The sequence below is a fragment of the Falco rusticolus genome, chromosome 1 (assembly GCF_015220075.1).
Source record: "Falco rusticolus isolate bFalRus1 chromosome 1, bFalRus1.pri, whole genome shotgun sequence".
NCBI classification, from domain to species: Eukaryota; Metazoa; Chordata; class Aves; order Falconiformes; family Falconidae; genus Falco; species Falco rusticolus.
In genome coordinates, this window is record NC_051187.1 from 12,263,566 (window position 1) to 12,285,218 (window position 21,653).

Here is a 21,653-nt window from a genome sequence, read left to right on the forward strand (position 1 = left end):
AACCTTCTAAAGCTGCAGTCTGATCGTTTTTTAATATAGATGAGTGCACAAAGAATAAGTGCAGTACCAAGTGGTCACTGCAGGTCGCTGCAGGACTGTGCGAGCCATTGTGAACTGAAAAGCTGTAGTAAGTCGCAAACAGCGGACAAATCTGAAGTACATCAAGCCATTGACGTGGAAGGCACAGAGCAAGTATAGAAAAGTGAATGCATGTGAAAGATACGGAATAGCTGGCGCTGGTGTGAGCACACAGCGTGGGCTTTCAGCTATGAACGAATTGAGGCTGGACCTCAGCAGCCCACAGGGTCCATCACCTTGCTTAAAGTAAATTCACTATTGAACTCTGCTCAGGTTGCTCAGGGTCTGGGGTCTTGAAAACTTCCCAGTTTTGAAGTGCTTGGGGGTTTCCTGGGGGTGGTAGGGTTTGCGTTTGGGTTTTGTGGTTTGCGTTTTCTTGGTCAAGTCAGGGCACCCCCCATTTTAGCATATGCTAACTGTATTTCTTCCGTTAGTACTAGTCTAATACTTGTTTATTTTAATACTTTTAAGTGAGAGCTTTCTACTAAATAGTCCATCAGACCTGGGAGGGGGCCCGGGGGCTACACTGCCCTGAACCCCTGCGGGGGTGGAGGCTCCGGCCGGCCCTGCAGCCCTGGTCTGGCCTCGGGGGAGTCCGGGGCGATCCCCCGTGAGGTGGGGGCACCCCCGTGTGGGGGGGGCTCCCAGGGTCCTGCCAGGCCCATGCAGGGGGCTCGGGGGTGAAGCTACGGGCCCGAGTGCTCAGGAGCCCCGAGAGCGCTGCGGGGCAGGCCCCAGCCCCACGTTCCCCGCAGCGAGGCCCTGTGCCTGCCCCCGCGCACCCTTCCCGGCAGCAGCCCCTGAGACAATCCCTTCCCCAGAGGCGGGTCCGGGGGGAGCAGACCCTCCTCCTCCCGCCCAGCCGCAGCTGCCTCAGCGCCAGGCACAGCCGCCATTCCCGCCCGGCCGCAGGGGCGTGGCGCCGCTCGATCGCTCGGCGCTCCTCACCCGCGGGTGGATGGCCTCTGCGCTCGGCGGGGCTGCCTGGCGCGGTCGGAAGCAGCGGGCGGCCTGTCCGCCGCGGCTCGGCTCGGCTCGGCTGGGGCGGGCTCCCGCGGCGGGGCTGAGGCGGGCGGGCGTCGCCATGGTTTAAAGGGCGGCGGGCGGACGCGAACGGGCAGGAGCCATGAACCTGCTCCCGGCCAACCCGCACGGCAACGGGCTGCTCTACGCCGGCTTCAACCAGGACCACGGTGAGGTGGCGGGGCCGGGCCGCGCCGTGGGAGGGCTGCGGGGCGCGGCGCCGTGAGGGGAGCGGGCCTCGCCGGGCGCGGGGCGGCAGCGCTGAGGCGCCGGGCTCGGCCCTGGGGAGGCGGCGGGAGCCCGCAGCCCGGCGGAGGTGGCCGCCCCTGGCCGGTGAGGGAGCGCGGCGCTGGGGCCGGGCCTGCCGCCGCTCCCGGCCGCGCTGGGTGACCGGCACCGGGCGTGGGCGGTCCCCGCCGGAGGGCCCGTCCCGGGGGGCGCGGGCGGCCCGGCTGCGGCTGGCGGAGTGCCCGGGGCCGGTCGGGGTCGCTGCCGTGGTGGTGCGGGCCCTGCCCCGGGGAGCCGGGGGACTGTGCTGGCGGGGGCTGCGGGACCGGCCTGCGGTTGTGGCTCCGGTGCCTGGACCCGGCCGCTGCGGAGGAGGAGGGGCAGCAGCCGCGTTCAATGTGATCCTCAATCCATCCGCCCCTCGAGCGGCCGTGTGGTGCTTGCTGCGAGTTGCACCGCTTAGAACAGGCGAGCCTCCCTTGAGGAGCTGCATGTGTCTGCCTTCAAACCTGTGCTCAGAGGGATGTTCTTTTGGAATTGCGTTACTGAAAAGGTAACTCGCAAAATATCCCTTTCTCAGCGTAAGCACTTTGCATTCAAAATCAGTGGTGTAACTTATTTTTGTTTCCGGTTGCCTCATTTGTATTTTAAAAATTCCGGATAAAACTACTGGTCATACTGGCAGACAAGTGCAGATACAGGGACTGCTGAAAAGCTTCACTGTATGCTTGGTTTATTCATTTTCTTTTTTTGTAAGAAAGGGGAAGGCCCTTTTCTAGGAAAGGGGTGCATACGCCTCGTCTTGCTTTTGCCATACAAAAATAGCACTAGTCTCATGAGTAAGTGTCATTTTTGTGGAATAAGGAATAGAAGGTCATAATTTTGAAACATCCTTTTGTCGTAACAAGTAATACTCTTGCCTAAGACCATCTTGCAGCTTCTGTCATTGTAGGCTGTAGTTCATATACCTGTTGCTGATGCTTTTGAAGTCATGTGTAGACTTCAATTATAAATTGAACAAATAACAACGAATTATTCTGTTGTTTTTAGTTTTGACATCTCTGATGACGTTTTGTCAGTAGCATATCAAGTTGCTAATGAAGTGAGCTTTTTGGTAACTCTCTTCATGCTATCCTGTTGACTTGAAAACAATAGAATAGTTTGTTTTCCAGCAGCTCTGTTTGTACTTGTTTTCATCTTGCAGTTGCAACAGAGGTGGAAAAAGAGATTTGTGAGGATGAGCTTCATTTCAGATCTGCAGGGGGCTGTAATGAAGCGGTAATGTTTGATGCTTGGCCTGTGATGGGGCTGGGTTATACAGAGAAGGTGTAAGAAGGTAATCTTCTCTTTTACTGCAAAAATGCCTTTAGAACATAATTTTGGTGTTTAAAACTTGTTCCTTGTTGCAGAGGCTTCCTTAAACTCTGTAGCAGTAAATGCAAAATAAACACTTTTTTTTTTTTAATAAGGTACGTTGGATGTGACATTAAGGGATTTGTCTTGGGAATCTGTGAGCTGACAGTATTCAAATCCCATCTTACCCAGCCTGGCCAGCCTATTGAATAACAACAAAAGCTTGAAGGAAAAACATGTTAGGCTTTCATTGCAGGCTCCTGGAGCTCTCCTGCTTATGAATGATAACTTTTGAATTGTAGGTAGCATGCTAACTTTTTACTAGTTTAGAGCCTTTTTAAAGTGTTAAAGGATAGGTCGTTTTTTGGCTGCTCAAAGAAGAGTAGGTAAGAGGAAAAGCTCACTTCTTCCTTATTGCTTCTACCAAAAATAGAAATATGAGTCATTTGAGTGCTGAAGCTTAGTATAGTGTGGGTGTCTGCATATATTGTCACAATAACCTAATTTCTTAGTAATTTAAGACTAGCCAATCCCATAATGATAGGAAGGTGGGAGGAATGATCTAATAAGTCTTTCCAAGTCTTAACTTCCATGACTGACAAGTGATAAAGCTAGCATCTGCAGTTTTTCTGAAATGTGCTTCCCTTACTGTGTTTTGGGTGATTCTGTATTTCTATATTGGATGCCTTTGCCACTTCTTGTTTTTAAATTAAAAAATAAACAATGTAACCCAAAAAATGGAAGGCACATATTGCCAGGTTTTTCAGTTGTTTTAAAGCAGAATACTCTGACTTTAGGTTCTTAAACTCAAGCTGGTATACTCCTCGTTTCAGGCGCTCTTCTAATGCTTTCAGAAGGACATTAAAGTGCTTTACAGAAACGAATAGACTTAACATCATAATAAATTACCATACCAGAAAGTGTATGTGTAAATTTCTGACAAATTTCCCTTGTGTCACCTTTGTAGTCTAAGGCTGTTTTAAAAGCTGAGGTGTGGACTCGTTTTGGTGTTGAAACACTTGGCTCGTTCATTTCATCTTCTGTAGTGGACTGAAATGCTTAGTTAGCTGTAGGACCCCATCAGTATTAGTAGGATCCTGTGCTTTTATGGCTTTAGAGAAAATTTGCTGTAGTAAGGGAAAATAACGTGGTAGGAACTGCGCCTGTCATAGTCACTTCCCTAGCCTTCACTGTTGCAGTTTCTGGATCTCAGGCCCTAAAGCCTGCAGATTCCTTTACATTAGCATGCCCACTTCAGCTGGTGGCATATTCTAGGCTAGTCATTAATTTAACCCTTCCTTTTTCTTTGTTTTTATAAGAACAAAGCTCACTGTGGCCTCACTGGGGCTGTGGGCGAATAGTGCTTTTGCTGCAGGAACAAGCACAACTGCAGGTTAGGGTAATAATTCTGTAATCAATTATTTATTTAAAGTATCTGAGTTGTCTTCTGTCAGGGGCTCTTTGACAGCATGTGTGTCCCCTCCTAAAATGAGATGTTAACTTTCTGTGGGAGAAAGCATAGCTATTATTGCAGCAATTCCCTCTTTTGGCAGCCCCTCTGCAGCTCTCTGATACATAAGAGCTTACAAGCCGTAGCAGTCAGGTTTGTGATGCCACTGGTAAATTCTGGGGTCAGTCAGATGGGAAACGCTGGGCTCCAAAGCTGTTCCTGTAACCTGGAATCGAATGAGTAGCAGTAATCTACTTAAATGAGTTTTTTCTCTAGTTTGGCTCAGAGGCTGCTGTGATGGAGACCTTTGTATCTCTGTCAGTAACGATTGACTGTGTGGGCAGTATCACTGTTGCTCACATTCCCTGTCTCCAGTTAAAACGTAGGTATTCCCAAGGCATTAAAAGCAGCCTACATCTTAGTCACGAGGCTAGCCCTGCAGAAAAGCTGTAGTGGTGGTGTAGGAAATGTAGTGTCTGCGTTTTATTGCATCAGGAATGCTCCATTTGGGTTTGTTATAAGCTGCTGGTATTAACACAAGTAAAACTTTACAGTGCTCCTTTACTATAGAACACTTTCAGCATCCCCCTCCTTTGTCTCTCCTGGAAGTACAATATTGTGTTATAAAACTGTCACTGGAAAAATAATTATGTGGCTATACACTACAGCTACCAGAAACAGGTTAGTTCACATCCTGTACAGTATTGTTTTATGGAGAGAGAAATGTTTCCATTGTGATTTGCTTTCTAGCTGTCCCAGTAAAGTATACTGCACGAGGGGGCAGCGTGTTGGTGCTGTGCTTCACACCCTTACGTACTGACTGCCAGAGCAAACTGAAGCGTGATGCACGGAGCAGGGAGGAGATAGATGCTTTTAAGTTAACCATATTAATTTTATTTCAGTGTGTTTACTGATCTTTGTGTAATTATTATACTCTTGTTAACCACTCTGGTGTGTGTTTACATTTGTAAACAAGAACTTCTGCACGTAGTTTATTATAAAATTGTGGACAGGGTGAAGTTGAGTTGAGGGAGTAGGGGGTTTTGTGTGTTTTTCTTTTTTCTTCTTCACTGTTTAGCTAAACTGTTGTACTGTTAGAACAGCCTGGTATGTTGGGTCTGTGACTATAAATAAGAGTTAATTTATTTCCTTTTTACATTGAAGGGTGTGGAGATGGATTGTAGTAGTTTTTCCTTTGTATCTGTGAGTTCAGTGAATAGGAACCCTAAGGATGTTGCCAAACATACTGCCAAAACCCCCACACCTCATAAGATACTGGTCTGTAAAGCAGAGGATGTGTGATGACCTTTTTTTTTTTTATTGTTTTTTGTTGCTCTTGGGTTTTGGTTGGTTGGTTACGTTTTTTTGGTTGGGTGTATTTTTTTTACAGTGGTCCCACTTGGAATTAAACTCTTGGAAGTATTAAAAAGGAATTTCAAAATGGCTGCATTATTTTTCCCCGAATTATGGAGGTTTAAAACTAATATAGTTATCAAGATCAAGTTTATTATACATTTTTGTATTGTTACGCAAGAAAGAACATATTTTTTCTGTTTTATTATAACACAGAACTAAGATGTCACCAATTATATTGTTTCTTCCAACCTCTTAACCTGCATCAAGCTATGAGCAGCGGAAGACATGTATTGAATGTTGCTCGCTTGCTATTCAGTGAGCATATGTGATGTATTTTTTTATGGTTTTTATGCAGACCACAAAGACTGTTAGTTGCCTGTGTTGCAGGGACCGTTGCTGGCCGTTTGTGACCGTTAACACCAGGAATACCTGAAACAGTCTCTTGCAGTCTGAGCCTTTTTGCCAGCTGCTGAGCCATCGCTCCACAGCAAACCAGTCCAGTCTTGGGTGTGGGAGATCATGGGTCACCTGGCTATCGGCAGATGGGATGGAGACCTTATGTTAAGAATGAAAACTTCCTTCCCCACCCACCCTGTGATTTTTGGGGACAGAGTTTGGGGAAGGGGTGCATTTAGACATAGCTCCTCAATTTTATTCACGGGGTTCAAATCATTGCAGTCATTGGAGTGCATAAGAATAAAACCAAACTAATTTGAATGTCTGTCTTCCAGTACTTTGAAGATCTTAACTGGATTTTTGATACAGTGCACATAAATTGTGTAGCAACTGATCTTCCATTAGTTTGCCTCTAGCAACAGTAGCTGCTTCTTAATGACTTGTAATTGCTCTAACTTCACACTGGCATTTCTTTATATTAATAACTGCATTCACCCATTAGCAAGTAAAACAGCAGGACAGGATACTGTGACAGATTTCATTAAAAAAGCACATGGATAATTCTATACATAAAAGGAACTAGAATTATTTTCCAGAGTATTTTAGTCTGGCTTCTAATCATTCACTGGTCTAAGCTTAAGCAGTTGGCACAGAATTGTTGGTATCTGACAGTAGAAAGCTCTCATTAGATAGTTCTGAAAAACTGTGTTTGAGAAGCCCTCCGCTGTGGAAACGTGAGCAATGGCTCATACTTCATATAATCTTAATCATGGTGTAAATTCAGCTTGAGTAAGAACAGAGGGCTTTTGCTTCATGATGACCGTTGGACCATAACGGTTAAAATGCAGGTTTCTTTCCCTCTGTAGTGCGTGGGATAGGATACAGATGGGTTGGGAATTGCTCTCCTTTCCTTCCATTGATTTCTCACCCGTGTAAAAAGAATACTGAGAACTTGCCATAGAGGCCAGCGCAGAGGACAACTTCTGTGAACAGTTTTCACTTGCAATCACTAACAAAGCCTGCAAGTGGTCTTCAGCTTGAGTTTAACAAAGCAGTTGAGTGATGCTGTCTTAACCCTCTGGCTCTTGCTTAGTTCTTGAGTGTATCTTGCATTTACTATATATGTGTGTGTATATATATATGTGCTTTTTACTACAGGATGCTTTGCATGTGGAATGGAAAATGGATTCCGAGTTTATAATGCAGATCCACTCAAAGAAAAAGAGAAACAAGGTAAAGTGCTTACTTATTATAACATGCTAGCTCTGTGTTGGAAGCTCAGCCTCCTCATTTTTATTTTTTTTCCCTGTAAGATTTTTGCTTAGCCTTCACTGTTTCATCACTGGAAGGCTTTGAATAAAGCCTCAAGAAAGGAAGTCCATGCTGGTCCCAAAGGAGCTCTCACTTATGCCACTGCCTGGTCCAGTGTCTAGGTGCAGTTAATTTGCATAAAGCTGGCTGATGGTGAGTTTCTCTCACCTTCTTGCAAAGGCTGAATTGTGTTAGCTGTTGCTAATGTTTGTAGTCCTGAATAGAAGATCAGTTGGGAGAAGAGTCGCCGGCTGCAGTGCTATTGCGTGCCATCGAGAAGCTGTGCTGTTCTTGTGCAGTAACCTGGATGGTCTAGCACGATAAGAGCACTGCCTTTTTACGGGGGATCTGAATGTAACAGTTCTGGTACTTGCTTAGAGTATTGCTTGCAAGAGCACTGTAAGCTTAGACCGTTAATGCTCTAAATCTTATAGTCCCTGTATGCTTAAAAAATTTGGGAGGATCTTAAGGTGGTAAACCTACTAACATGTCTTAACAGAAATTACTAGATGAGTTATATTAACAAGTAGTGGGGCTTTTGCTCAGGAGGCAAACGTAACTGAATCAAAATAAGGGAAAATGAAACCTAGCCTTGTTATCCTAACCCTAAATATAGGAAAAAAAGCTGCTGTGCTGAACAGGTTCCCTAGCACTTCCAGCCTGTGGTGATAAAAAGGTTTTAATGAAAGAAAAAATGCATTTAAAATAGCATTTCCTATGAAACCAGGCATGCTTTCACTTTTGGTGCTGTAACAGATTTTAGTCACTGTTCGTGTGGCCAAAGCTGATTAGGTATTTTCTATTCGTAATAGTAAATTATTCCATAAGCAACATGTCTTGGGGCTGTCATCTGTGATAGCATGCTAAAAGGGTCAGAATTCAGCTTGAAGTCCTATTGAGTTCTTTGTCAGATCTGTCCCTGCCAGTAGCTCTGGACATACTTCCAGGATTCCTGTGGTGAAATGTTTCTTATGAGTCAGATTGCCTTTTTCCTGTGGATTCTGAGAGGTCAGGCTGTACTGGCTGCATAGGTACACAGAGAAATATTGTTCATCTTTCATGTGTATTTAAACCTACCTGAGATGGTCCCAGATAGAGCTTCTTTGATTTCTGTAACCGGGTATGAAACTAAGTCTTAACAGTTACACCGTGGCTTGTCTGTCTTGCATCGAGGGGTTCCATTAAATTCCCCATCCAAGCATCACCTGTCAGAACTGTAAAGGTAATGATTAAAGTGTTCTAACATAGATTCAGAACACATTGCGTGTTCTTAAATTGTCTTGGGTTATCATTCATAAATATTTTAAGACTTTTTGTTGCGGTGATAATACCACTTGGTAATAAAATGTGCTTTGTGCTTTAAATGCTTTAATGGAGTTAAAGAGGAGGATCTGGTGCACAAGTGGGTAGTGTCCAAATACAACTGTTCAGGAAGGAAGCTCGGCACTCAGAAGTGTTGGAAAGAAACCACAAGGGCTTGTAAGACATCCAGGGCTTCACTGCTCCAGTAGGAATATCTTTCCAGGCATTGTTGTATGCTCAGGTCCCAACGTAAATTCTTCATCCAGATGTACTGCAGTGCTGCTTAACGTCTAACTGAACCTCCCTTGTCTTACCCTTCGTGGATATGTCTGCATCTTTCCATGGTAGTGCTTCCTCCCAGCTTCTCAGACACTTCGGCTGTTTTCTCCCATCCCTTTTTCTGACAGTAGGTCTCTCTTGAGTCCTTGTAAAACTTCAGTTTTTTCTCTAGCTTTGAAAGAGTTTTGTCCACCTTCCCCACTGCAACCTGCCCGTGCATGGGAGGTATTGGACAGCCTTTTAAAGGAGAAGTTTGCTTTTACCTCTGCTCAGCTACCTTGAAAGCCAGAGTTACGGCCTCTCCTGGCAGTTCAGTTCCCTCTCCTCAGTGGAGTGCCAGGCATCCCTCTAAGCTACGTAAACAAAGCCAAGACCCCACTCAAATGTCATCAAATAGAAATATTCTGTTATAAAAGGCTCTGGCTGATACGTTTTTCTTCCACCTGCACCGTAAGCATAGTGCATTCTACTTCCTCTGCAGTTGATGCTTAAAAAGAAAAAAACCCACCCTTAAATGAGAAGCTGCTGTGCCAGCTGATCTGTTTTGCTTTCCCTAAGTTTCCTGCATCACTGAATGGGGGCTCACTGGAGCTGAACCGTATTTCTTACCTTTACTAACAGCTATGGGTTTGCTCCAGAAAACAGCACTAGAGTTGTGTACGTCAGTTATATTTATGTGCGTTTGCCACCTTTCTTCAAATCCTCGAAGTCTATAAAGACAAATTTCCGTGCAAATAAAAAGGTTCATGGCTAATGAATACTGTTGGTGTTTTTCTAAATGCGTGGCATTAGCATAATAGAGCAACACCAGCCTTGAAATACGTGTGTGTGTGAGAGGAATGAATCTGAGCAAACTGGACAGTCTTTGTAAACATACTTACACACCCACTCTCTTACAGAAATTACCAAGCTGCCATGATGCTGCTGCTTGATCTCCTCTCATGCAGCATGTTTTAATATCACTTTTAAACCTTGCTGCGTTTTTTTCTGTAAATGAAAACGAGGCCTGTAACAACAGTAGTGATCTTCATTGCTGTGAAAAATAACTTTGCTGAGAATCCTAATTTTAAACAAGCACCAAAAAAAATATAATCAAACAAACAAAAAAGTCCTGCCCTTTTAGTTAAGATTTCCTGTCTGTCACTCTTGGAGGATTTTCTGGTTTTTAAGGTCAGCCAGGGTAGGAAGATACTATTCTTCCCAGGTGCCCAAGAGATGTGCTAGATAATGCCAGCTTTTCTTGTAATTGTGGTAAAAAATAGATGGCATTTTAAGAGGTTCTGACACTAATAAAATACATTTGTCTTCCAGAATTTCTAGAAGGTGGTGTTGGCCATGTCGAAATGTTATTTCGTTGCAACTATTTAGCACTAGTAGGTGGAGGAAAAAAGCCGAAGTACCCACCCAACAAAGGTGAGTCTCGAGGGATGGATGTTGTAAATGTTTGCCTTGCTCTGTGTGAAACTGCCCAAAGAACTCCCAAACCAAATGACTTGAGCTGGGTCTGGTATTCTGAAGGTTATAGGGGATGTTGCAGCAGGTTTAAGTAAACATAGTGAAGTTAAGTTGCATCGCTACTGGTGCAGCGTTAACAGGTGTTTATCTGCCATGACCAGTCTCCAAGACCTGGTAATGACATCCTGACCACTCACAGTTAACTTGGCAAAGGGACTCTGGCTCAGCAGCCTGAGGGGGACAAGGTCCCTGGCTGGCAAGCTTTGTAGGAGAACATGCTACACTTTCTGACTGCTGCCTTAGTTCTTTGATAACCCGCAAAGCAAAACAGAAAAGCTGATTGTCTTAGAAAAATGTATTTTTATTGTCAGCTTTTGTGGTTAGATTTTAGCAGCTCCTACCTGTGTGATTCATTGCGTGAAAGAGTGGGTTGATATGTAGTAGCTAAGTACCTTCTGCTTAGCAGGATGCTGCTCTGTAGCTGCTCAGCTGTTGGGTGCACCTCTTGATTAGCCTTCTCAGACACGAGAGGTTGTTATAAGGGAGACAGTGTGGATCTTAGATACACCTTGGTGATCTAATGTTATCTCTGCGCTGTTCTAGTGATGATCTGGGATGACCTGAAGAAGAAGACTGTCATTGAGATAGAGTTTTCGACAGAAGTCAAAGCAGTTAAGCTGCGAAGAGATAGGTAGGTACAGCAGATGTTCCAAACACACAGCTTTGTTTTGTACGCTGTACTTACTCATTTCCAGCGGTTTGTAGAAAGAAAAAGTTCCAGCTTTAACACCAGCCATTAAAGGTAGAACAGGCTTTTGGGGGCAAGCATTAGGTGTAACGGATCACAGCTCGGGTATACTGGTATCTGGAACCTTGGGGAAAAGGCTTTCTGGCCCCCTAATGTGGGGAAACATTCTCACATGCCTACTGCTGTTTTCTAGGAGTGTGAAGGGAATTTCAAGCAGATCTCTAGAGCAAGAGCATCTGTTAACAGCTGGAGCCTGTGTATGTGTGGGCGGAGGGGTTCTGCTGTCACAGCTTTGGATGGAAGTGCTTTGTAGGCTCACAGTTGTGTGTTTTTTACAAGGGGGAGAGTATAGCCATTAAATCAGTTGAAATCCTTTGTCAATCTGAATTAATGTCCCTGTTTACCCACCCCAAGTCATAGGAACTTCTTGTCTGTTTCAGAATTGTGGTAGTCTTGGACTCGATGATTAAAGTTTTCACATTCACACACAATCCCCACCAGTTGCACGTCTTTGAAACCTGCTACAACCCTAAAGGTTAGTTGTGTGTCTGGGCTGGGGAATGGAAGCAAGTTTATTCTGTTCTTGACACGCTATTTATCTGTAACTGCCTGAATTAGTTATCTATTACATCATTAAATGGTTAACTTACTGCATGATAGTCGTGTCCTTTGAAGATGCTTTTGTTTATTAATGAATTCTAATAACCATTTTATACTTGGCACAGAAAAGCTTTTTCATGTACTCCTGTTATGTTATAGATTTGATTTCTATAAGAGCTATGTTTTCTGTTGTAAAGAACCTGTAAACTTGAGGTACTTTGTGCTGAAGGCTTAATTATAAACACAAACTGAAGTGCCTCGTTCCTCTTTTCTAATAGAGCTGGAACTGTCTAGCAAATAATTTTCTACAGGATCAAAACCCGCCTAATTAGCAAATTGATACTGTTCTTTTTAAATAGCAAGGTATGGCTCTGTCTCTTGCTGAAACGAGCAGAGGGTATCTGTCCCAAGCCAAGCCGAGTACTGGTGCCACGGGCTAAGTACCGTGTTGTGCGGTGACACCAGCTGTAGGCTCCGGGCGGCACGGGAGGGATAGGGCCTGGGGGTGACCGAAGGGTTTGTTGCAGTAGGATTTACTGAAAAATGGAGGTGTGTCTGGAAGGGGAGCCTCGAGGCGGGGGAGATGGGCACGCTCCCGTGGCAGGTGCACACTTAAGAGCAGGGGTGTAAGGGAGGGTCTGAAACTTGGGGGGTAGAACAGCTGCGTGAGTGACTGCCTCCCAGCACAGCAGGCCCTGCTGTGGAGGTGCACGCGGCCTGCCCGAGGAGGCCGAGGGAGCTGGGCCTGCGCACTTGAGTAAAGCGGAGGCTGCGATGGGCTGGTGGCAGCTGGTGGCTTACAGCTACCTGAAGGACAGTTACGGAAATGATGGGGCCAAACTCCTCTTGATGGTACCAGACAGTAGAAAGAGGGGTGCTGGCCATGCTTGATGGAGTGGGAGGATCAGCTTGGCCATGGGGAAGATGTTCTGCCCCCACCCAGGAGGTTACTTAGGCCTGGAGTCCCTGTCTTTGGAGGTTTCCACACCCGCTAGAAGCGCCGATGGAACGGCTGGCCGTGCTAAGTGCAGGTCTGGCAGGCTGGCTGACGTACAGGCCGCTGGTGCAGGGTGGAAGGTGCAGAAGTACGTTGTTTCTTGTGACACCCACCTCTTGCTCTGCGAGCTGTGGACTGAGTTTGCAGGAATTTACTTGGTGTCAGCAGAACACCTGGCAGGGATTGTGATTTACCTTAACTGGTCTGCAAAAAGTTATGAAGAAAAAAAGTGCAAGTGCTGTAAGAACCAGGTTCAAGCATGAATTACTAATAATCGGTTCTACTGATGGAAGAGAAACTAAAGTATCGCCTATTATAAACTCTTACCCTTTTTGAGCTGCTAAGGAGACTTTTTTTTTTTTATTTTTTTTTTTAAATAGCTTTGCTGTAACAGACTGATGGAGCTGATCTCTGAAAACATCCAGATTTTGGATAACCACAACTAGATAACTTTGAAATAAAGTGATGAGAGCAAGTTAAAATTATGCTACTCCCCTACTTCTCTGTGCTCTGCACTTATGGACGGATACTGCAATAGCCATTAAAATGAAATTCTGATTTACTACATGTATGTTTTATTCTGAAGTTACTGATATTTTAGAAACTTTGTTTGAAAACTTTATTTGGTTATGGAAACTACACAGTTGTTATCTTCTTGTTTGTTTGTTTTCTTGTCTTTTAGGTCTCTGTGTCCTTTGTCCAAATAGTAATAATTCCCTTCTTGCATTTCCTGGAACACACACTGGGCATGTGCAGATAGTGGATCTGGCTAATACAGAAAAGCCTCCTGTAGACATACCGGCTCACGAAGGAGTCTTGAGCTGTATAGCTTTAAACCTGCAGGGAACAAGAATTGCAACGGCATCAGAAAAAGTAAGAATAATACCCTCCTACCTCTGACTTACTGTGTGTTCTAGTGCAGTACGTCCTTCTAAAATAGGAAGGCGCATCCTTTTGTAGGAAAGGCATAGAAATCACTAACCGGAAGACTCCTCCTTGAAACACCCATTCTCGGTCTGTCTTTGTCTTTACTGCTCCTTTGGGATACTGAAGAGCAATCCCCAGGCTGTGCCCAGGGTGGTGGTCATGTTGTAGCTGACTGTAGCAATGAGCGTTCAGTGACATTTGCATAAGATCTGGCCCAGGCAATTCACATGTTTCATGTGTTCTCCAATAAATACTATTAATTTTAAAAGTAAAGGGGATGGGGGGAAGGTTACTTCCGTTCTTTCACCTTTGTTATCTTCTGCTTAAATTCACCTTAAAACCACAGGCTAAAGAACTGGCATTCTGGAGGACTTAAGTTTTGCTGTGGCCTAACTCCTGTTACGGCCCTGGAGGGAGGCGTGCTGCCTGCCGCTTTCTCATACACACTCTGCAGATGTTTTCATACAGAGTGTAGATGATAAAATGATTCTGGGAATATTTACCAAATTGTGTGTGGTCATATGTTCGGTAGGGCCAAAGGGCACAACACGCTGACAAACCCCTGAAGTTACTGCACAGCACGAATCCCTTTGGGCTGTGCTGATGCAGAGGGATGTAGGAAGAACGCAAAGCAAGTCACAGACCTGCCGTCTCTGTGGGAACCTGAGTGCAGCCAAGCTAGCGAGCGTCATATCCCAAAGTTCAGCGGGTTCCAAAGTGTCCCAAGTTACGCAAGGCAGAGGTACCCATCCGCCTGAGGCGAGCTGAGCACTCGCTACCTTCTTCCACTCAGCTGAAATGAGTTTCTCAAGGGAAAATTAAATCAATCCAACAACAAGCCAAATTAAAAAGTTTTAAAAAAGCAAATGCAGCCATAGCCTCTCTTAACTATGCTTAATTACTGCATGTCTTCTAAACACAGCTCTTAGAACTGCCAACTCCATTGCTAAATAGAGTAACAATCTGCTGGATTTGTATTGACATTCCTTTTTTTTGCATGAAGTTCAAATGGCATTTTCAGACTGAAACAGGAGAAGGGGCACACTGCCATACAGAGCACGCTGCCGTAGCGGACACGCTGTAAGCAACAGCTCGAGCTGGTGTCTTAAAACTAAGCTGCTGTTTCCTTGAACCTGTCTCTGCTGGGTTCTGTTCCTTACTGCTGTGTGACTGGAGAGACGCATTTATTAACCAGGTCTATAACACAAACTGTAGGTGACAATCTATACCTGCTCTTCATCAGACGACAGTACTGCTGCATTGTTGAGCACGTTATTTGGGATATGCTGACGTGTTTTACATCTCTGGTGCCAAGCATCGTTTACTCTTAATTGCAGTACGGTTTCCAGGGCAGTATTCTGCCTGTAACCTGACTGTTATGGGGTCTCTCAGCTTTGGATCAATACAGATAACGAGCATGTGACAGGTAACTAATTCTGCTAGATTAGTTCAACTGAACTACTTAGAAGGCAAGATGATCCACAGCCTGATTAGCGGGTGGAAAAAAAATGGCACCATAGAGTGCTGGCTGTGGGGAGCAAGAGAGAAAGGGTTCACAGAACCTGGGCACAAAAGGCTGCACCAGTCTAATCTTTGCAAACTAATGCCAGGGCCGCACTCGTGCTTCAGAATGTCACGTGGAAGGAGCTTACTTAGTCGAGCAGCTAAGTAACAAGATGGTATAGCGAAGCATTCTAATGTTGTGATAGTGTGGGGGGAGATGAGTATTCTTCCCCAAAATTGAGAGGTTCTCTCAAATGTACCAAGATGAAAACCCCGGTGGCGTACACGGGCATGCTGGGCAGAGATGGAATTTTAGGATGCATTAACAGATGTGAGAGCCTTCTGGTTTTCCTAATGTAACGCTTGATTCCTTTTCAAGGGGACCCTCATAAGAATATTTGATACTTCATCAGGGCATTTAATTCAGGAGCTCCGAAGAGGATCACAGGCAGCCAATATATACTGGTATGTTTAATCGCTTCTTATTTGTCTTCTTGCGGGTGCCGCTGTGCTGAGGCACCCAGGGCAGCTTCAACAAGCCAGGGGAGGGCACGCTGCCACGGGCACACGGCAGAATTGGCTGGGCCTGGCCGCCTCCCCTCCGCCCGGCGCTGCTCACCGGAGAGCAGTGGCTGGCAGCTGGGTGAAGCCTGGCGCAGGTTGGAGGGGCTGGGGCAGACACGCGCGTGCTGCCAGCCCCGCTCCTCTGCGCCCAACAAAAGGGAGCTGGGGGCACCCTCCGACTTGGCACCGCAGTGTGCGGATGCAGCGATGCAGTGTAACGCTTCCCAGAGAGACGAGAGACTGGGACGGGCGAGTGGGCGCTGGTTACAGCACGTGCCGCTCTGCGCGCGACAGCCCAAGGCAGAAGTTTGACTCTTAACTCGCTGCAGGGAGCAGCTCTCCCTGGAGAGGGTAAAGGGCCGTTTGCCGAGCCCCGTGCTGGGGCAGGTGGGGCTCGTTTTCTCCAATACCTGCCCGCTCCCCACGGGAGAGGTCGTGCGTTTTCTTCCAGCAGCAGTGGCACGGCCCACACGGCTGGTGCCAGTTCGATGAGCCACACTCTCCGCTCACGGCTGAAGGGGCTGGTCACCCTGGCAGCGCAGTAGCTCTGCAGTGGAGGTGGCCCAGCTGCTCCAGGAGAGGAGCTGTGACCCCCTGCGTGCCGCAGCCCCTGGCCTGCTGGGCTGGCAGCGCCTCTAGGCCCCTGCAGCAGGGGAGCTGTGTATGCCGGCTGCTGCCGGTGTGTGCCGGCACACGCTGTGTGGTTATCCACATTTGCATGTGTAAATACTGTAACCGTCTCTGTTCTCTACAGTATTAACTTCAATCAGGATGCTTCCCTCATCTGCGTGTCCAGCGACCATGGCACAGTGCATATTTTTGCTGCAGAAGACCCTAAAAGAAATAAGCAGTCAAGGTAGGGTTTGAGCCAGTCAGAAGTCTCGGGGGGGCGGGGGGGGGCTGGGCAGGGGGTTCTTGACCTTTTAACACTGGTCTTGTCAAGGAGTCACAAATACCTGCGCTACTGGAGGTGGCGAGATTAATTTGCTGCGCTTGAGTGACGGTGCAGACTGAGGACTGTAGAGCAGCTGCCCCGTGTCGGCTGTCCTCTGTGGAGCTGTAACTCCCAGCAGCAGGTTAGGGTGGGGTTTAGTGGCTGTCTTAACAGGAACATACTTTGGGGATACTTCCCATAAAGCAGTCTCTACTGACAATCAATCCTTCTGGCGGTTTTTGCAGACACTTAAAAGTATAAAGCCGAGAAGGCAGTTGTAGGGTCTCCCTTCCCTAGAAGGAGAATTGTGTGTATTAGCCGGTACGTGGAAGAAGACAATAAAAAGTCCATCAAGCAGCACTTAGTGAGAACTGCTGGGACATGCGAACAAGTCGCAGCGTTCAAAGTCACCACCTTACTAAGTTGTTATGCTTTTTTTTTTTTTTCTCTCTCTCTCTTCCAGTTTGGCCTCTGCCAGCTTTCTCCCCAAATACTTCAGTTCCAAATGGAGTTTTTCCAAATTTCAGGTTCCCTCAGGCTCTCCGTGCATTTGTGCCTTTGGAACAGAGCCAAACGCTGTCATAGGTAAGTACTGGCGGCTGCCCCAGGTTCTGTCGGGAGAGCCAGGTTTGAACTACAGCGGCTCCAATGCTCGGGCGAGGCGGTGCCGCACGGCTGCGTCGGCAGAGAGCAGCGCTCCGGCCGCTCGGCACGCCAAGGGAGCAGGCTCGAGCGGTGCCTGGGCTGGAGGGAAGTGGGTGCAGAGCTGGGCTGGCCGTGCTGCCCACAGGCACTGCAGGAGTTCTCGTGGTGGGCGAGGTCAGCTCCAACCAAAGGAGCAGAACTGCGCTCCAGGGACAGCGGAACTAACGCGTGTGTTTCCATTGCAGCAATTTGTGCGGATGGCAGCTACTACAAGTTCTTATTCAACCAAAAAGGGGAATGCTCAAGGGACGTCTATGCTCAGTTTCTAGAAATGACGGATGACAAGCTCTGACGGAGTTGAGGGGAGCACAGGGGTCAAAGTACTGCCTTGGCTGTGCCGCAGCTTTGGAAGGACATGTACGAATGTCTAATACTGATCAAGTTTAGCAGACCTCACTGAGAAGCCTGGCCCAACGTGATCACAAGCTCTGAAGTAGTGGACTACATATGTTTATTTTCATTTCTGCAAGTATTCGTCATTAAAATCTCTTTGGGTTACTGTCATCAACTCAAGTTTTCAAGATGTGGCTTTCAACAAGCTTGTGCCTGTTGGGTTTCTCTTACCTGAACTGTGCCATGACTCCCGTTCCACACGAGTGCCTGCCACCCCGCGGGGGCTGGACAGAGTACAGCTAGCCTTAGAAAAGGGAGGTGAAAACTGAAGATTTTAGGCATTGCTTTACTTCCGCCGAGTGGCTGGGGGTGGGGGGGAATACCAGGGATCACGCTCAAGTCAACGTCGATGCTCGGCTACAGGAGCAGGGGCGAGCAGGGGCGCTGCCTTCCCTGCCCCGGGGGAATGGAAGGGAGACGAGCGCGGAGCCACGCTCCTCCTCTGCGCTGGGGTGCGCTGGGGCTGGGGGTCGTGTGGCCACAGGCTGCTGCTCACATGCACCCGCTGGAGCTGAGTGATCAGCACCAGTTGTCAAAGGTGCCAAACAGCACTGGGTGGCCGCAGGCAGAGCGGGGCACTGGCTGCCCCCCGCTCGGGACGGGCACACGGGGCTCCTGGAGTGGCGATTCCCTCTGGAACGCCACAGCCGGCCCAGCTGGGGGACGGGACAGGCCACTTACACACCCAGCACAACAAATGAACATCTGCGATGGCTTTAAACTTGCAAACTTAATTTTTTTTTTTTTTTTTCTTTAGTTGGATATGTTGCTTACTAAATGCTGTTGGCCTAGGGACAGTTAGGTTAGACTAAACTGACTGACTTGTAAACTCTTTCCCAAAATTGTTACCTGGCAATTAATAGTTCCTGCTGAACTAATGCACAGACACACAACTAGGACCTGACGGCCACAAGCTCTGCAGCACCCAGTACCCGGGGGGGAACGTCCTGCTCCGCTGCCATCGAATGTCACAGATGCTTCAACTCTGCCACGCCTGTTCACTCTTTTAAGATTTAGCTGCAAATCTAAATTTGACAAGTTTCTTGTAGCATCACGTAACATACTAAGGACTAACTTCTACGCAGATTTTGATGTCAAGGTTGCATGTTGCTTTTATGTGTATTTAACCACAGAAATTGTTTTGCACACTTATTTGTAATATGTTATTTCTTTTAAATAAAAAGTAACTAATTTTGCTGTATTCCCTGATGATCGCAGCCACATTGCTACTGTTGTAGGTTCAGGGGAATGAATGCGGAACAGAGGACGGCAGCGGAACGGCGCTGCCTTGGCCGTGCCCGGGCTGCGCTGCCTGGCACACGGACGCTGCTTTGTGCCCACTCAGTGCCGTTCCCACCCGCCACCGCAGCGGCGGTTCTGACACTCTCGTACCTTTCAACAGCTGCGTGAGTGGCGTGACCAGCTGGAAGCCGCCGCCGTGCCGGGGAGGTGCACGCGGGGGAACTTTACAAACCGTTGTCCAGGGATGACTCAGATCCTCTCTCTGGTGCAGCTGGAAGCTGTTTATGATCCACGCGGCTGCGCTCACTCGCACTAGAACAGCATGCAGACCGCTCCAGCCGGTGCGGGGTTTATGTACCATACTCTGCCGAAGCACCACTCCTGCCGAAGTCACCTCAGCCTCGACCCGAGGCAAGGAACCTATTTCTGGGTTGAGCTACAGCTCTGCTGAAGTTGTACAACTTCCCCTAAACGTTCCAGTGTAACAGCAAGAGCGACGGCAGCGCTGCCAGCACAGGCAGCCAGTGGTGCTGTACCAGCGCCGGAATCCCTGCATACGTACCTCAGCCTGTCATCTCATCCCTTCTTGTACAACGTGCACGTCCTCACCTTCAAGTATAGAAGCTACTTTACAGGGATTGAAAATGATGTAGAAGAACCCAGGATCCACAGCACCTGCTGCCACACGGCACTCTGGGGTAAGCGTAACCACACTTTGCATGAAGTGGGATAGAAGATAAGCACACCGCTACGATCCAATGGAACAGTGTTTTAGTTAAGTCACTTTTTTTTTTGAGAATATATAGTACTTCAAGCATTAGATCAACCACATATCCACCGTACTGACTGATTTATGGTGGGCCCAGTTCCGCCGTGAGGCTCCACCAGCAGCCCACACACCGCGCTGCTGCGTGCAGGGGGAACGCTCGCCCACCGTCTGGGCCTCGCGTGTGGACCCCGTGTTCCCGCGCGGGCTGGGGAAGCCGCTGGCCCCAGCAGGGCACAGCTCGGCAGAAGGCAGGCTCTGAAACACCAGATCTAGCAGCCGGGTGCCTCTCTCAAGCATACCCACGCCCTGCTCTGCGTGAGGCTGCACAGCGACGGGGAGCAAGGCAAGCTGTCAGAAATCTATGTGACAAAAGAGGATTAAATAGATTTTAAAATGTCAGGTTCTTAGCTTAAGAGAAGTATTACAGCCCAGAGGTCCAACAGCATTTACTCCTTCAAGTACGTTTGTCCGGCTAGAAACACGTGGCAGCGGGGGAGAGCCCTGCTCAAGGGAGCACTTCGTCTGGCAGCCACGAGGAAAAGGCCCAGTTTGCACAGCAAATCTAAAATATGACTATTCCTGAAAAACAATGTATTTCCACCAGCTATTTAAGTAGATGGATTATTAATTTCTTTTGTATCTACCTAACTGCCTTCTCTCCCCCTTATTTTGCTGTCTCTTTCTGCAGTACCTGTGTCAGTTCAAAATCCTGACAGGAAAACTAAACCATCAGCCACCGCAATAAATCCAGTGGCAAGTCATGTGCCAGCAGGAGCCACGGAACACAGGTACTTCCCTTCAGACCCTTTAGCTGCTCAGATTAAAGCAGAACATACAAGACTCATCAGCGAAGTCACAAAACGTGAGAGCAGGACTCGTTCTCGCAGCTGTGGGCTGCGGCAGGCGCTGCTGACCTACATGCACGGGCTGTAGCGCAACACGCGCCTCAGCCAGTCTTGTTTCGCAGCCACACGCTCATGACGCTGCCTCGCTCTTACTAAGCCATTTCAACGCCCCCGTTTTACTGCATTATTTTATTTTTCTCCCCCAAAGGTTGTATTTGTTTAATCAAGCCAACAACTCTGGTCTGCTCAGCAAGAGATCCTGTGGAATTCCACACAACAAGCCATTCTTTCTGGTAATAGGTTACGCTCTTGCAGCTTTGGATATTCCAGCCCTTTACAGAGCTCCGTTGCCCACCTCTGATTTCTCCCCAACGCTTGAAAGCACTGGCAGGAAAACCAGACCCAGCGTTCCAGCAGGTTTTTCTAGCACTTTAGACAAAAGCATCTCCCCAGCTCGGATGAGAAACAAAAAGAACGTAGCTAATGCGTAAGGAGAGGATCAGAGACCAAACCAACGTTCATGAAAGTTATTCCAGAAAGAGCGCACCTCATTAAGCTTCTTTTTAAAAAGTAATAACCTGTTAGTATGGCGGTCAGTGCTAGCTCAATACAGCTGTAGCCAACGTTTTTTTAAAACCAAATCACTGAGCTAATGCAAATCCCTGGCCACATACCTGAAATCAGCCCCAAACACTAACACCGCTTCTAGGAGAATGGTTTAAGAATTATTTTTTGTATCAAAAGTCTCAAAGTCTGGCTTGATCGATAGTTAGGAAAGAAAACGCGTAGAAGCAGGAGCAAAGCTTGTTTGCATCTGCCAGTTCACAAATACAAACAAGAACGGGATGGTTAAAAGCCACCCAGGCACTTACCCGCTTCAGACACTCCCTTCATCAACTCATCCTGTGTCAGACACAGCGTAGGTTTCTTAGTAAGAAGGTCTTAACTGTGTAGTCGTGTATAGAAAGGGGTCAATCAGGTTAGTAGAAAGCAGCACACGAGTTGGTGTAAATGAGAGAGAGAGAGAGAAAAAAACGTGTGTTCTGGTATTTGTCTCACACACACACACATATAGATAAAACCACAACTATATAAAAAGTCACAAGCCAACCTGTGTTAATAACTACCAACCACTCAACATTTACCTTTTGGGGGAAATTAAACCAAGATACAAAACACAGATCCAAACAGACTG

The 21,653-nt window shown here is 47.2% G+C and overlaps 1 protein-coding gene across 4 annotated transcripts; it reads left to right on the top strand.

Moving 5' to 3' along the window:
• The first annotated feature begins 1,053 nt into the window (after positions 1-1,053).
• On the top strand, positions 1,054-21,479 carry WDR45B (WD repeat domain 45B). Of its 4 annotated transcripts, none has more exons than XM_037409971.1 (11): positions 1,056-1,271; positions 7,043-7,117; positions 10,088-10,189; positions 10,835-10,922; positions 11,420-11,514; positions 13,259-13,449; positions 15,386-15,471; positions 16,325-16,426; positions 16,968-17,089; positions 17,395-20,401; positions 20,667-21,479. In XM_037409971.1, the coding sequence occupies exons 1-10, from the start codon at positions 1,205-1,207 to the stop codon at positions 17,499-17,501; spliced, it is 1,035 nt and encodes a 344-aa protein (XP_037265868.1). In that variant the 5' UTR covers positions 1,056-1,204; the 3' UTR covers positions 17,502-20,401; positions 20,667-21,479. The 4 variants fall into 4 exon arrangements, with proteins under 4 accessions (XP_037265877.1, XP_037265868.1, XP_037265859.1 ...); XM_037409962.1 differs by having other exon boundaries at positions 17,395-19,542; positions 20,302-21,479; XM_037409980.1 differs by lacking the exon at positions 20,667-21,479 and having other exon boundaries at positions 1,054-1,271; positions 17,032-17,089; positions 17,395-17,512.
• Positions 21,480-21,653: the final 174 nt, after the last annotated feature.